The sequence below is a fragment of the Coloeus monedula genome (genome assembly GCF_965178545.1).
Source record: "Coloeus monedula genome assembly, chromosome: 19".
NCBI lineage: Eukaryota > Metazoa > Chordata > Aves > Passeriformes > Corvidae > Coloeus > Coloeus monedula.
In genome coordinates, this window is record NC_138799.1 from 3,257,532 (window position 1) to 3,272,544 (window position 15,013).

Below are 15,013 nucleotides of genomic sequence, written 5' to 3' on the forward strand. Positions count from 1 at the left end.
CAGGGTGAGGCACGCCGAGCTCATCGCTCTAGCCGAAGGAGGCGCGATGGCTCCGCAGCGGCGGGCGCTGCCCCGCGGCCCCGACAGCGCCGGGCCGGGGCCGGGGCCGGGGCCGGGCCGCGGCGGCCGCCGACACAGCAGGTACCGGCGCGGGGCCCTGGCCGGCACCTCCTGCCCGCTGTCCCGGGGGCGGTGGTGCCCAGGCCCGGCGGCGCTGCGGCTCCCGGGGGAGCCCCGGTGGGGAGGCGGTCGCGCAGCGCCGGGCCCGGGAGCGGGAGGGAACCGCGTGTGTTTGTAAGGCGTGTGTTTGTAAGGCATGTGTTTGTAAGGCGTGTGTTTGTAAGGCATGTGTTTGTAAGGCATGTGTTTGTAAGGCGTGTGTTTGTAAGGCGTGTGTTGTGCTCCGAACCAGGGGTCCCGCGGGTCTGGGCCCGGGACTCCCCGGTATCGGCCAGGGCGGTCCCTCCCCGCTCGGACTGTCCCTCGCTCATGGGGCCCGTTCTGTGCTCCCTCCGCAGCGCTAGGAAGGGCAGATTGCAGCAGGATCCCCGGGGAAGGTGGCTGAAGGCAGCGATCCTCCTGCTGCTGTCCGCTGCGGCCGGCGGCGGCCTCGTGGTGTGGAGCCGCCTCCGCGCCGAGGGTGGGATCCCCGAGGGTGGAACCCCTGGAGATGCGGTCACCGAGGTGCTGGCACATCGCAGCGACAACCTGCGGGACAAGTTCGTCGAGATCCCCTGCTCGGAGGACTACGACAGGCACAAACGATTTGAAGGTAACTGGACAGGGCTGTCCGAAGTGGATGGCGGTGCTCAGAGGGCAGGAGCAGCCTGGCTGCTGCCTGGGCCTGAGAACCAAACTTGGGCTGTAAAACTCCCGTGCTTGCAGCAAACTCCTGGTCACTGTCTCTTGACTAAAGCCCCAAACGCTCGTGCCCCTTGGGCCAGCCCAGAATTCTGAGTTGATTCTGAGTTGATTATTTTTCTGTCATTCCTACATAACTCTCTTCTGAAACTGCTTTGGTTGGACTCTCTGAAATAAACCTTTTGCTAAGTCTGTTTCTGGTTTCTTTCATACTCTTGTTGATTCCTGTAATAGGCTTGTTGAGTGAGTTTGCTGCTGGTCAGTACCGTACGGGGTGTGGAGTGGAACTGATTCAGGACATTGTCTGTGCCACCAGCATGCGGTGATTGTACAGGTGCCAGCTTCTGACACGCTTGTTCTGAGATGTGTGGCTGCCAGGAGCTTTGCAGGGTGCCTGCAAAGCACTTCTTTGTGTCTTTCAGCTGAGCCTGTTTTCTGTCAAATTGGTACCTGTTCCCCCTGGCACTTTTCTTTTTTTGGAGTGTTGGTTCTTCAAGAGACATGGAAAATTTTAATCTTCTCTACAAAGAGCAGTGGGAGCCTGACTTGCAGCTTCCATGGATGAGCAGTGCTGATGTTCTCTTTCAGATTTGCAAAGTGTGTTGTGGTGAACATTTTTAGTTGGTACAGCCGCCAGAGAGCAGCTCTGCTCTTGGTTTTTGTCAGCATGTTTGGCTCTGTGTTGACTGATAAGCTGATGGATCTACAAAAAGTAATACATCTGAGTTAAGTTTTTTAGCCAAATTGGTGGTTGTATCTGGTTCATGATGTTGCTGAGAAAACACTTGCTGACACAAAGCTGGAGGCTGGAAGAAGCTGCTTGGAGCTGAGGAAGAACAAAGGTGATCAAGGGGCTGGAGAACCTCTCAGGAAAGCCTCAGGGTGTTGGGTTTCCTTTCCCTGGAGAGGGCTCAGGGAGAACACATCCCAGTACTCCAGTACTTAAAGCGAAGCTACAGAGGACAGAAGCTCTGCCTTTGCAAGGAGCTACATGGAGAAGACAAGGCACAGTGGGTACAGCTTGCATTGGGTAAGGTTTCATCTTGATGTAAGAAAGAAATCTTTACAGAGAGAACACTCAGTCACTGGAACAACCTCCCCAAGGATGCAGTGCAGACCCTGTGACTGAGGATTTCCAGGGGGTGACTGAGCATTGTGCTAGGTAATCTTATCCAGGCTCTCTTGACCACAAAAAGCTGAACCAGATGATCTTTGGAGGTCCTTTCCCACCTGGGCTGTTCTGTGGTTCTGTAATTTTTAACTTTCTTCTGTGCCAGTTCTGACAGAAAGTGTTTGACAGGTTGCAGCCCCCTGTCCTCTTCAGGTGGCTGGTCCTGGTGCTGTTGGTCAAAAAGATTTACTAAACAAAAGTTCATATACGGTCTGGTGTCACATAGTTTTTCCTCAGTGCTGCTACTGAAGCATCTTTTTTTGGAGGATTCATCCTAAATGTTATTTAGACCAAGAAAACTGTCTTGGTACGGTAGGTTTTTTTTTTGACAGAACACATGAAAACATATGTTCTGTGTTAATTTTTCATAATTACTGTGAGGGGAAACTGCTGCTGGCTGCATTTGCATAGTGCAAGGCCAGAGAAAACTGCAGCTGGAGATTTGGTTGTGATTGAACTGAGGCTAAAAGTCTCTGGATTCTGCTACTGTGGTGTTTGCTTACCAAAAGAAGCCCCCAAACCAACAAAACCTTTATTTTTGCCTTCCCTGGCTTGCAAGAGCAATTTTTTGAGCTGTGGACTTGCGGTCTGGGCCATCCCTCCAGTTACTCTTTTCATTGTTTCCTTTCTATTCTTTAATTGTCATTCTATTCTTTTCACTGTAAGGAAAGCTGGAACTTCAGGGTGGGCAGGAACTTCAAGCACATCTCTCCCGGAAAAGGAATGGACGTGTTCTTTATTTCTGGGGGTGTCCTGGGGAGCAACAGGCTTCAGAGTGAGGTGTCGCCTCTTGGCTTTGTATGGGGACCATTGACTCGCCTTTCTAATTAGCTGTTCGCTTGGTGCTGCTGCTCAAGTGCCGTGATTGATGTGGGTTAGGAGCGGTGAGCCGCTGTTAGCTGGTGAACTGCAGCCGAGCTGCCAGCGAGCTCTGTGCTGGGCTTTTCCCCGCGAGAGGGTGGTGATGAGCTGCGGAGGAGCTTTGTGTGTGTCCCGTTCCCCGCAGCCTAGCGAGGCAGAAAATGCGGATTATGGATCAGCTCGGCAGTTTTAGGCACTTGGGAAGTAGGTTTCTGTCACTCAATAGCTTTTTATTCTCACTCTTTACTCTGGCGTGGCACCCACAGCTGTGGGCTCTGTGTCAGGAGGAGACGCATTCCTGTCACTGCTCAGTGTCTGATGCTCAGCTGTGAAGTTTCCACAGCTAAAATGAGCTTTTTATTTATGCACCTGTCCCTGCTTCCAGCTGAACTTGGTGCAACTGAGCTTCCAGTTTGCTTCAAGTGATTTGGTAGCTGGTGTCAGAACAGGATTTATTTCCATAGCACTGCCTGCCTCTAAACATGCTTCATACCAAATAAAATTTGCTATGTTTCAGAGGCCAAGCACTTAACTGATTGTATTTGCAGAAGGTTGGGTGTTATATGAGCACAGTCTCACCTGCATTCTAAGCTCTGTGGCCAGATCTTGGCCGTTTCTGTTCTCCTGAGACACGTTAACTACTTACACCTACTGTGGCTACTGTGCGTGATGAAACCTTACTTCTCCTGTGTGTTGACATTTTGTGTCAGTGCACAAAGCATCCATGGCCACTGCCCAGGAGACAGAGTTAAGGTGCTTTTCCAGAGACAAGGTCAGGGGAAGTGGAAAGCAGAGATGCCTGGAAAGGTCTAAGGCAGACTGCTGTGGGGATAGCAGCTGTAAATCTTCACCTGCTCTTGTCTGGCTTTGAGGTGGATTGTTCCTGCCCAGGACAGGACATGGAATGAGATGATCTCCAAAGTCCCTTCCAACCAAACTTTTCTATGATCCTGTGCATCAGGGGAACATGTTAATGGAGCTTTTTCCTCCTGTGAATTATCTCTGTCTCAGCAGTAAGTGGTTCTTGGCTAAATACCCCTAAGTAGGTGCACTTTGGGCGCTTGGTCCTTTGTGTTACATTCTGGCTTTTGTGCTGAACAGGAGCAGGGGCCAGAGACAGTACTTGTGTTTTTACATGTTTTGGTATGTTCCTCCTTTACCTTGATTTACCTGATAGCCAAAGCTGATGGTGCCTTATTAGATAAAGGGATGGTTTTGTGTCTGCTGGGCACACATCTGTGGAAGCTACCGGGTACTTGCCATATTAATCTGAATTTCTCCTCAGATTCTCCAGGTATGCCTTTGACACTTTATTGTTCACATGTGCCATGGTCTCTAAGACAAAGAGGACACATTCTTACTGCTGGAATTGTGTTCAGACTGTTCTGGTTTTTCCTTAGAATTCGCCCAGTGTTTGTGCTGTATTGTTGGTACCTGACTGACTTTATGCTGGACTACATTTTTCTGTTTGTTGGAGTTTTTTTCTCCATTTGGGAAAACTTACACTGTTGCCTTCAGAACACCTCCTGTTTCCAGTACTCTTTGCCAGTTCTCTGTCAGAGACCCCAGACATGTAACAATTGTCTGAGGGTAACCCTGTAGTTTTGCCAAGCCTGGACTCTCCAGCACCAGCCTTTCCAAAGGATAAGAGCTGTGCTGATATTTGCAGCTGGAAAAGGAACAAATCTCTTCTGAAATCAGAAAACTTTGCAGAGTGTTGTAGAAAGGAAGCTCTCAATAGCCGGGTTTGTCCTGGAGTATTGAATTTCTCCTTTGAGTTTACTCCTTCCTAGCTCTTCTCTACTTGAACATCAGGTTTCCCTTGGAAATTCATACAAAATTCCTGGCAAAACTTCTCCTATCAGCCTGGTCACTATTATTAGTTGCTTTTGATCAGAGCAGACTGATGCTTTTGTCCTCCATGGGTGAATTGATTGATTTCTTTCCTGGAGTTTTGTGTTCTGATGAACAAATAATCCTTGAAGTGCCACTTTGTTCAGCAGCACTGAATGCTTTGGCAGGTGTCAGAAAACACACTCAGCCCATCTCTCCTGTGGCTTTACATCTGTATATGGATTGTCCCCAGAAAAGTGCCAAATGTAACATCCCAAGGTCTCTGGTAGCTCAGAACTGGTCTTATTTCTTCTTCTTGCCTGAAGATTGTTGTCAACCAGACTTATAAGAACTTTCATATATTCTTCACCTGGAACTCTTGCTGCTGACTTGTTATTCCCAGGAGCTTTTAAAATTTAATGTTGGATTTCTTAGCAATGAATTTTAGGAGAGCTTTTTTTTCAAGAGTGACTTCAAGAGAGACTTTTGTGCAAAGTCTCATTTAAAAAGCTGCCCTTCAGGTGGTTGAAGTGGATTCAATGGGTTCTTTTCTTCCTCTTTGTGTTGCAGGGTGCACTCCTAGGAAGTGTGGAAGAGGTGTGACCGATGCTGTAATCACAAGGGAAGAAGCTGAAAGAATTCGTAGGTAATTTTTCTTTTAGCTCAAACTTTTAAAAGCACTGACTTCAATGACATTGTGCCAGTCTGAGGTGTAGGATGGGTGGAGCAGGATGGGTTAGACCGGTTAAAACAATGGAATTTTTGTTATTAAAGCCATTTTCCATTTTTACTGTAATGGGGGCAGTTCTTTCACACAGAATCTTCCTGTCTCTGAGGGGTGTGAGCACTTCCCAGAAAGAAAGGAAAATTAATTAAATAAGTTTTAAAGGACTTTCACTTGGCCTCCATTTGGCCTGTAAAAGCAGAACAAAACAACGTAAGCTTTATTGCAGCTGTGTCTCTGTCTGGATAATCACCAGCTGCAGCTGACCCTGTAGTCCTCCGTGAAGGGACTGTTTTCAGGGTATTTTTGGGATTTGTGGAAGGGAGCTGCAAGCTCAGAAATGTTCTGCAACACAAATACTTTATTTTCGTGACAGACTGTAAGGGTTTCTAAGAAATGGGAGCTTCTGTTAACTCAGTGGGGTTATATCTGATGCATCAAGTACCACTTACTGAGGAGTTAGGTGTTGTAAATAAGGACATTAAAGGACAAAGTAATCAGACTTCAGTTCTCATCTGAGCTTATTGTTTTGCCTGCAGAATAGCAGAGAGGGGACTGTCCTTGGGAGGATCTGATGGAGGGGTGAGCAGTGTCCTTTTACTTTCTACATTCTTTTACTGCCAAGGCAAGATTATAAATGCATTTTTTTGGGGCTGAGGTGAGGAGATGGAGATTTTTTCCTTCCATTCAGACTTGGAAAAAAATTGGTTTGGAGAGTTATTTCCCATTAATAATACGTCTGCTAGCAGTGTAACTCCTGACTTCTGCAATACAGTTGCCATTTCCTTGTATTTATTTATTTATTTCTAGCACCTCTCTTGAACTGATTTTGTCTTCATCTGTGTTATAAATGTACTGTGATGTTGGCTTTTTGAGTGTTCCATCATTGTTAGGAATGGATTGTGATGTTGGTTTTTTCATGTTCCTTATGTTAGAAAAGCTTTGCCTGGGTTCTGTAATGTAATGCTGTAAAATGGCTGTAGTTTGGGTGCTCAGTTTGGGAAGGGTCTTCGCATTCCTGGAAAATCTTATCAGAAGAAAAGAACCCGAAACCAGATGGAATGGAGCCAAGGAAAAAGATAAGACTGATAAGATGATACTCAGCAACTCCAAAGGATTAATGAATGATGCATGATGGTGATGGATAGGAAATAAGCGATGTACTTTTAAAGCCGATCTTTTGGATGTAGAGTTGTGCCTTTGGCTCTCTGCCGAAGCACCTTTTTGCTGTTGTCTCCTAATTGTCCCTTTTATTCAACTTTCCTTCAAATTTTACTAAGAGTGAACCTCGTTTTTCACAATCTGGAAACAGTTGCTGTAGCAGAACTGCAAAAGTTTGACTTCTGAAAGTAAATTACAGTGTTTCACAGCATTATGTAAAGATTGGTTTTGTGTAGTGACAAAAAAGCCATGTAATTTCTTAAGGAGACCTTGGAATAATACTCTTTAAATTGAAAGAATCCCACTTCTCTTTAACAAGCGCATTTATTTTAATTTATTTATTTTAATCTTTGTGCTCAGAATGTTTTTGTGTGTGGACAGGAACTGTTTCTTGAGTATTTGTAAACATAGCCACTTCTTTAGGCCTCTGCTGAATCAGGGCATGTATTAGCAAAAAAAAGGAGAAGGGTTTCAGTGGAAAAAAATAAGACTATATTGTCCTTGTGATTGCTCAGAAAGATCTGCAAAAAATACAAACTGGGGAACTGAAGCAGTGCTGCCCATCCTAAACAATGTGTTTAAAAAATTTAGCATTCTGTGTTCAGTTCTGTTGGGAACCCTTGGATTTTTTTCAGTTCTGTGGTTGCTTTGCTCTGCCTGTTGGGACCCCCAGTGTGGCTCCTGGGGCTGCCACGTGGGTTTCCTCTCCTCTGCTTTTGGGACTAGGTGTGATTTTTCATTGCTCTCCCACAAAGAGGGATTAGAATGGCAAGGTGGAACACTCAGAGCTTGGATCTGGAGCACAGAAAGGTGTTGTCCAGCTGGGGGTCAGGAACTGGGGAAACTGAGGCAGAGAAAGCTGGGAAGAGATGAGAGGGGGAGGTAAACACTGCTCAAAGCCCAGAGCTGGGCAGGGGTGCTGAGCTGGCTTAGTTGGACAACAAGCCAGAGTGACAGACAAATAAAAATCCATCATCTCTGTTATTTTGGAAGCTTCATTGTGCCTTTTTTTTTAAGGGGAGGAAAATGAGGGAAAGATGATTCTCTCTCTGCAATAAAATAAATCTGTTCAAAATCTAATGTCCATGGAGAGGTCTGGGCTCTGAGCCAAGCCTTCTCACATGTCTTATCATCTGTAAATGTGAGGAAGTTTTTGTGTGCTGTTAATCCTTGGGGAAAGGTTCAGGAAGAAAGTGTAATGTTGTATTGAGCACTTACCCAAAATAATGGATAAAAACGGAAAGATGTTAGAAACAAGAGCTGACCAGTGTTGCTGGGAAACTGTGGAGTCATAGAATGGATCACAGAATGGTTTGGGTTGGAAGGGACCTTGAAGATCATCCAGTCCCACCCCCTGCCATGGGTAGGGACACCTTCCACTAGCCCAGCTTGCTCCAAGCCCCATCCAGCCTGACCTTGGACACTTCCAGGGATGGGGCAGCCACAGCTTCTCTGGGCACCCTGTGCCAGGGCCTGCCCACCCTCACAGGGAAGAATCACATTCAGGAGAAGCCTTTAAATACACTCTCCTTACCTCGTTTCTTTTATACCTCTGTCTCTTGTGCTGCCATTTTCCTCTTCCTTTCCCCATGTGCCAGCCCATATTCCCGGTGTCACGGAGCAAATCTTTTCTTGGCAGTGCTGTCCTGGCTCTCAGATACCATTGGATCCTGCTGCCTGTGTGCTGATGGGCTTTAGGTGAAACTGTCTGTCTTCATTTGAGCCTTTCATCTTTTCCAGTCTCTTACCCACAGAGCATACAGAATGTTTCAAGCCTTAGTTCATCCAGCTATGTTTGTATGTTCCCAAGCTTCCAGCCACTTGGAGTAGGTCTGGCTTGTTGCTTTAAATGTCTTTAGAGTATTTGGATAATTCTGTCCAATTATGTCTGCTGTAAGACTAATTTTTCCTTTAAAATACCTCAAACTTACTGTTTAATTATTTTAAATTATTTCTTTAGCCACTTTGTTCTTTCTGCTATTCCAAATAAAACTTCTGCAGGTTTCTATTGTGGTGCAGACTGCATTTTCATTGCCTGGGGTTTTCCTCTTAACCCCTTTGTAAGCAACATGTCTGGGTTTTGTTGTTTTGTTTTTGGTTTTTTTTTTTTGGTTTTTTTTTGCCTGTCATAGTTGTTATGTTTTGAATTCTCAGAAGTGGTTTTGTGTCTGTGTGTCTAGATATAACTTATTGATTTAGAGGTCTAAACTTGCGATTTGTGACTTTGTCAGTTCTGTCCTCCCTTTGTTTGCTGCCCTTCCCTGGAGTACTGGAACATAGCACCAAAACTTGTTTCCTATTCCATCTTTTTATGTTGAGAAAGTCTTGACAAACATCTGAATTATTGAGGCTTCCTGGGGGTCACACTCGAATTGCCATGCTGAGCTTTCTTATCTTCCTTTCTAACTTTTCCTGGCTTTATATTTATTTATGCAGACACACAGAGAGTGAAGCTAGAGGGGCCATGGCAATCTTCTGGTCTATCTTTCAGCAGAATCCAAACAGGAATATCTTCTCCACCAGCAAGCTGCTTTCCCTTGTACATCTGTCTCTGTAAAGTCATTTTATACTCTGTTTCTTATTCACAGAGTGGGAATTGCATTAGTTGTCTTGATGTTTGCCTCAGCTTAGGTTTTTTCTTCTTCATGTAGATGACATTTCCCTTCTCAACCTTCTATGATTTTATAATTCTTCCCTCCTTAATATTTTCCTTCATGTCACCCCTGCTTGTGTGAACACTTCAGTCCTGACTCATTCACTCAGGTGTTGTAGGAGCTGCCATCAAAGCATCCCTCTGGTGTAAATGAGACAACTCATTTACTATCAGACCTATTGGCATTTATTTCAAAGCCCCAGAAAAGAAATCCCTTGGTGAGCCAGTCAGCTGCAGTCTGTGTCCTGCCTTCCAGCAGAACTGGCAGGAATAGGCACCCAGACCTCCCTTTGCAGGGGAAAATTAAACTGTTTAGTCACTGGGAGAAGCAAACAAACTGTGATGCCAACCAAGGGGTTCTGGTGTGGGCCCTCCAGCCCAGTGGCTCTGCAGACTTATCCCTTGTTCTGCTTTCAGCCCTCTCAGCCAAAATGTGAAGTCCTCAAAATACTGCCAGCTCTGCCTTTTCCAGGGAGGACATCAAGCCTGTGCAGAAAGCTCATCCTATCTCACACCTCTAGTGCAGGCTGCAGAGTTTTCTTCCTTCCTAATTAGCCTCCTGATAGTGCATAGGAAACAAGTATCAGGGGTGAAAGATGCACTTGGCAGCATCTTTCACCTTCCTTCCAGCTCTGTGTTGGTGTGATTATCTTGGCTGATAAGATAAGGAAGCTGGAGAGGAATTGGTTGTGTCCAATCTGTATCTGGTTTAAATTCGTGCTGGACTCTGTAGCCAAATACTGCATTTAACTTCCCCAGCAGTAACCTGAACCTCCCCCAGGCTGGCTGAGTGTAACTCAGACTGGTTACACTGGTGTCTCCTCCTTAATCAGTGTAACTGGAAAAAGCATTTCCCTAAGACCAGAACCCTTGTCTGCCTGCTCGTGCTTCCAGGAGGGAAGGGTGTTTGAAGGTGGGATTGTTCTGAAGAGTGTGTGCAAGGCTACCTGCAGTGACACCACCTTTGCTGTGCCCATGTAGAACCTCCATTCTTGTCCCTCAGCTGGAGCATGTGAGCATTCCCACAGGAGCAGTGGGGCAGGGTTTGGAAGCTCCAGCTCCTCTAAAGACAAGTAGAAATAAGGGTTTTTTTCATTTTTCTCCTTTGGGTAGTGTGTCTGCTGCTTTCTTTCAAAGTATCACATAAAACCTTTTACAGGCTGGAGGAACTGGTGTGGATGTGAATAGGTATTTAATGGTTGGCAATCCTTTCTAGTGAGGAACAAAGGCAGGGCCTGTCAGGCTTTCCGAGATGGGAAAATTGATCCTTTTTGCCATGTGCTGAGAAGTGCTGGGTACTTGCTTGTTCTTTTTGAATTCTTTTAGCAGTAAGAGGGTAGAGACTATGGGACTAACAGCACTGAAGGTCCAAAAGAACATATGTTTGTACTTTTAATTTTTTTAAGGAAGTTCTGTTTCACTTCTCTAGAGAGTTCTGTAAATCAAGATATGGGGGTAATTCTGTCAAACAGTCTGGCAGAAATAGGGGTGGGTGTGTGTTTGCCATCTTTAGACAAACCTTGTAGACCTTTCAGCCTGGGAACACTGTCCTGAACTGCACACTGGCCCTTGATCAGAGAGGGGGACTTGAAGTAACCAAGGTTTGTTCTCAGTGTCAGAAATGATGCTGAAAAGATTTGATATTCTGAAGTGACAGAGGCCAAAATAGATGTGTTCAGGTTTCTTTCCTAGGTGGCTGTTAAGCAAAGAGCTCTGTGCTCATGTATAAGCAAGTCCCTGTCTTGGCATGCAGTTGTTTTCCCCTGTCTGAAACAACCCTGGAGAATGTCCTTTCTTTTTCAGATTCCCTCTTCAGCCTTTATCTGGCTTTTCTAGGCTTTGTATTGTAGCTATTGCCTTCTCAGCTATGAGTGATTACAATTCTTGGGGGTGTCTTTTATTGATTCATTTTGTTATTTTGGCTCTTCCTAACTGTAATCATCTGGAGCTTGGGGAGTGAGAAGAAATATGTAAGTTTGAAAAGCATGTGGGAAGAGTTAGAAAGGCAATTTGTTTTTAAATTCAACTGATCTTCTCAGCTGTGTTGTGCTACTTCTTATAATCTACTTTAATATGGTCAAAAACATATTTTTGAAGCTACACAGGAGCAGTTTTACTTCTAGTTGTGGGTTAGATTTTTGTACAGAACCAGAATCCAGTAAATGTAAGTATTTTGGTTCTGAAGCTTGAGTAAAGCTTAATACAAGAGCTGCTCTTGCATGAGTGTGAGATTACTTGTTTTCTTAACAGTTCTCTGAAGCTTTTGGAGAACTTTGGGAAGGGCAAATCTGAAAAGCTCATGCTGTGTCCACTTGAATAACTTATTTCTTTGTGTATTTTTTCAAAGGTTATTTGAGTAGGTTTATTAAAAAAAAGGTGGTTATTATCTCTTGTAATGCTCGGAGCAATTGAGGCTACAGAGATTTTCTGAGGGACTGTTCCGAGCATGTTCCTCTGTCACCAGTGTTAATTACTGCTGGGATTTTGTTAGAATAATGTGAATGGTCTGTGGTGCATCAAAACAATGCCAAATTCTGAGATGAGTGCCCAGATATTGTACATCAGAGATGTCATTACTTCAGTGCCAGTCAGGCACTGTTGCTATTTGATATTTCCAGTGTAAAAGACAAAAAGACTTCTATCAGACAGTTACATTTTTAAATACTTTTGAACTGATACAAAACAAACATGTATTTTGTGGACAGCAGGGGACATACAAAAGGGGACTTTATTCAATTTAGAGAAATATTTTAGAGTCCTGTGAGGTAGCTCTCTATCCTGGCAAGTCTGAATTCTAATCTTTGCAGCTTGTTGGGAGCTCAGCAGAAGAGTTTGGCTTGAATTGGGTGAAGAAATGGATTGAATTTTCATATGTGAAAACTTTTCTCAGTGTGGTTTTCTTTTACAGCAGCTTAGAAATTGAGGAAAAGAAAGTTTGGCTCGAGTAAGCCTTAGAATCCTAATTGTTCTTTTAAACAGACTTTTTAATGTCTGTATTAAATATGAGAAGTATACAGGAACTCATGTGAAGGAGAAGTTTTAATAACAAATGCAGGGCAATATAAACATTAGTGCTGCTACTTGAGCACTTCACAAGTATTGGAAAATGATTCATCGTTTTGTGGAAGGGAAATGCCTTCAGGAAGGGATCCTGGAGCAGTGTTTTACCCTGAGCCCATGGTGGGGAGACTCTGGCATTTCCCTGTCAGGTTTGAATCTCAGGAACAGCAGTCCTATGTTTTTTTTAATACTACCTCAATAATCTCTGCATCTCTTCAGGGATCTGAGGGAGGTTTGTAGTTGTAAAATAAATGTTATATTGTGAACCCAAAGGCTGGAAGCTACTATTTTTACTTGGGAGGCTGTGGAAAGTGAGAGCCAACTTTGGACAGTTATTAAAGGTCATAGTTGAGTAATGATAAAACCTTTTCATGCTCATTTTTCCTTCTTTGTTTCCTTTTCCAGGCATCAATTTTGGATTTGCACTCTGGAGCTCTTTCCCTGGGGAAGCATTTTGTTAATCTGTACAGGTAAAACGGGGCTGTGGTTTCCTGCCTCCTGTCATCCCTCCCCTTCCCTGCCCACTGCCTCTTCAGTGTCTCAAGCCCCCGGGCTGGGATTAATGATGAGAAACTCTGGAAGCTGGTTGGATTCACCACACTTTATGTGACTTCTTAAAGAGCTTTCCTGGCATGAAAACGGATCTTTTGTTGAACTGGGCACTTTGAAAGCTGCCATTATCTTTATTTTTATGTTCTTGCACCAGTAAATCAGTATTTTTTCGCAGTTATAGTTTAGTTTGTCAGCAGTGGAAGAAATCAAATAGCCTGCACCCTTAAAAACTTGAATCCATGTGCTTATTTCATGATGTGGGAGGGGATTTTTTTAATGCCTGAGGAATTCCATTACCAGTTGCAGCATTTCAATCCTTTAATCTTTTAACACTTGATCTTTTAGCATTGCTTTCGGACATCATGCTCAAAAGCTTTTTTTGTAACATTTTTTTGTGTTGTGTTCTCACTTTCTGATTGTGGGTAAAGCAGGGTTGGGGATGAGAAAGTGTCTTGGTGTTGCTCAGTCTTATTCAGCAACTCCTCTTTTAGACTGTTGTTTAATTTTTCAGGTACTTTGGGGACAAAATTCAGGACATCTTCACAGAAGAGGATTTTGCCTTATACCGGTAAAGATTTTCAATAACTGCTGAATGAACCACAAACCAGAACTTTTATGTCCTGGAGTGTTTTTGTAGAGTGCAGGTTGGGATTTGCATTCATACACTGGATTTTGCAGCTCAAAATAGTAATCTCTGAGAATTAGGATGAGGAAGAGAAGTAAAAGGACTTTTTGGTGACCAATAAACAACATCAGCTGCTTTGAGCTGCAGTTTTATGGTGTGAATGTACTCTGGGTGCTGGCAGCACCACAAATTTCCCTGCCAGCCAGCAAGGAGAGCTGCTGATCTGAACTCTGGGGGATCTGCTGGACCATGAGAGCTGGGATGGAAAATCCTTCATCATTATCTCCTCCTTCACGTGTTATCCAAGGGGTTGTGTGAGATAATAGCCACAATTCTGGGCTATTACTGCATTAGGAGCTTGGGGTTTTTTGAGGCAGAGTGTAGCAAAACATTAAACGTGGTAAAGCAGGAAGTGGAAGGACTTCAGATTAGTCATGTTCTGGCTGGAGAAGCAGCCAGAGGATGAAATAGCTCTGTAATGTAACAGCTCTGGCATCTGATGCTCTCAGCTTTCCTGCAGCCCTGCTCATACACCTAGCAAACATAACAAACCTAACGAGTTCCATGTGGCTGCAAAGGTGTGTGGCCAAAGTTTAGGAACAAGCATTCTTTGTTGACTAGACACAATAATTCTTTAGTTAATGCATTTCACTTGGTTTCTGGTAATTTGAAATGTCCCTGATTTGAACATTTTAACTCTTTTTTTTTTTTTTTGGTCTTTTTTTTTTCCTTGCCTGTGTGAAGGAATCTGACCTCCCTCTAGTGGTGGAAGGAATGTCAAGTAGCCAAATGGGTTTATTAGTTTTATTAAAATAGTAATTAATTAATATAATCCTAAAACACTAATCACTTTAAGCTTATTTCTGTTTAACAGCTGTTTTTAGATGTCATTGTCTTTATAGATGAACTTCTTTAAAATGTTTTTACTTCTGATCCCAAAATTGCAAAAATTAGATGATTCCTTGATTATTATTGAACTTTGCATAAAGAAAATGTGTAATTTCTGTTTCACATGAACAGAAGCATTCAATTTTTCAATAATTTTATAAATTCATGCTGTGAGCTGAGACAGCTGCTAGGGAATATCAATATTCAGTTGGGATTTCATACCAGTATAGGAGATGTTTCAGCCTGCTGGATATGAAGCTAATACAAAATATATTATTAAATGCTTCTGTTCCTATTAATGACAGTGCTTTAGCATGGACTGTAGTACTTTATGGCCTTAATCAATGGTTTTATGCTATTTTGGGGAGCACTTATCATTGTTACTTTCCCTTACCTACCAAGGTCACTTTAAAAATACACTCTTGAGAGAAATAACTGCATGTAATTCATGTCTAAGTATTACTGATTGCAACAATAACGCAGCTGAGTAGGCATCCTGAGCCAGGATTTCTAAACTGTCTCTGTCAAAATTATGTTGCTTCAGAATCAATTATGTTTTCTGGGTTGATATTTTAACCACCATCTGCCAAGCACATTACAGCAATCCCTCCTGTTTCACATAAT

The 15,013-nt window shown here is 43.8% G+C and overlaps 1 protein-coding gene across 1 annotated transcript in view; it reads left to right on the forward strand.

Moving 5' to 3' along the window:
• The first annotated feature begins 4 nt into the window (after positions 1–4).
• OGFOD3 (2-oxoglutarate and iron dependent oxygenase domain containing 3) overlaps positions 5–15,013 on the forward strand; it is a 34,904-nt gene continuing 19,895 nt past the window's right edge. The window contains exons 1-6 of the mRNA XM_082293960.1: positions 5–141; positions 519–772; positions 5,297–5,372; positions 5,990–6,032; positions 12,730–12,794; positions 13,388–13,444. Of these exons, the coding sequence (XP_082150086.1) occupies positions 47–141; positions 519–772; positions 5,297–5,372; positions 5,990–6,032; positions 12,730–12,794; positions 13,388–13,444 (590 nt within the window). The 5' untranslated portion in view covers positions 5–46. The remainder of the gene's footprint in view (positions 142–518; positions 773–5,296; positions 5,373–5,989; positions 6,033–12,729; positions 12,795–13,387; positions 13,445–15,013) is intronic.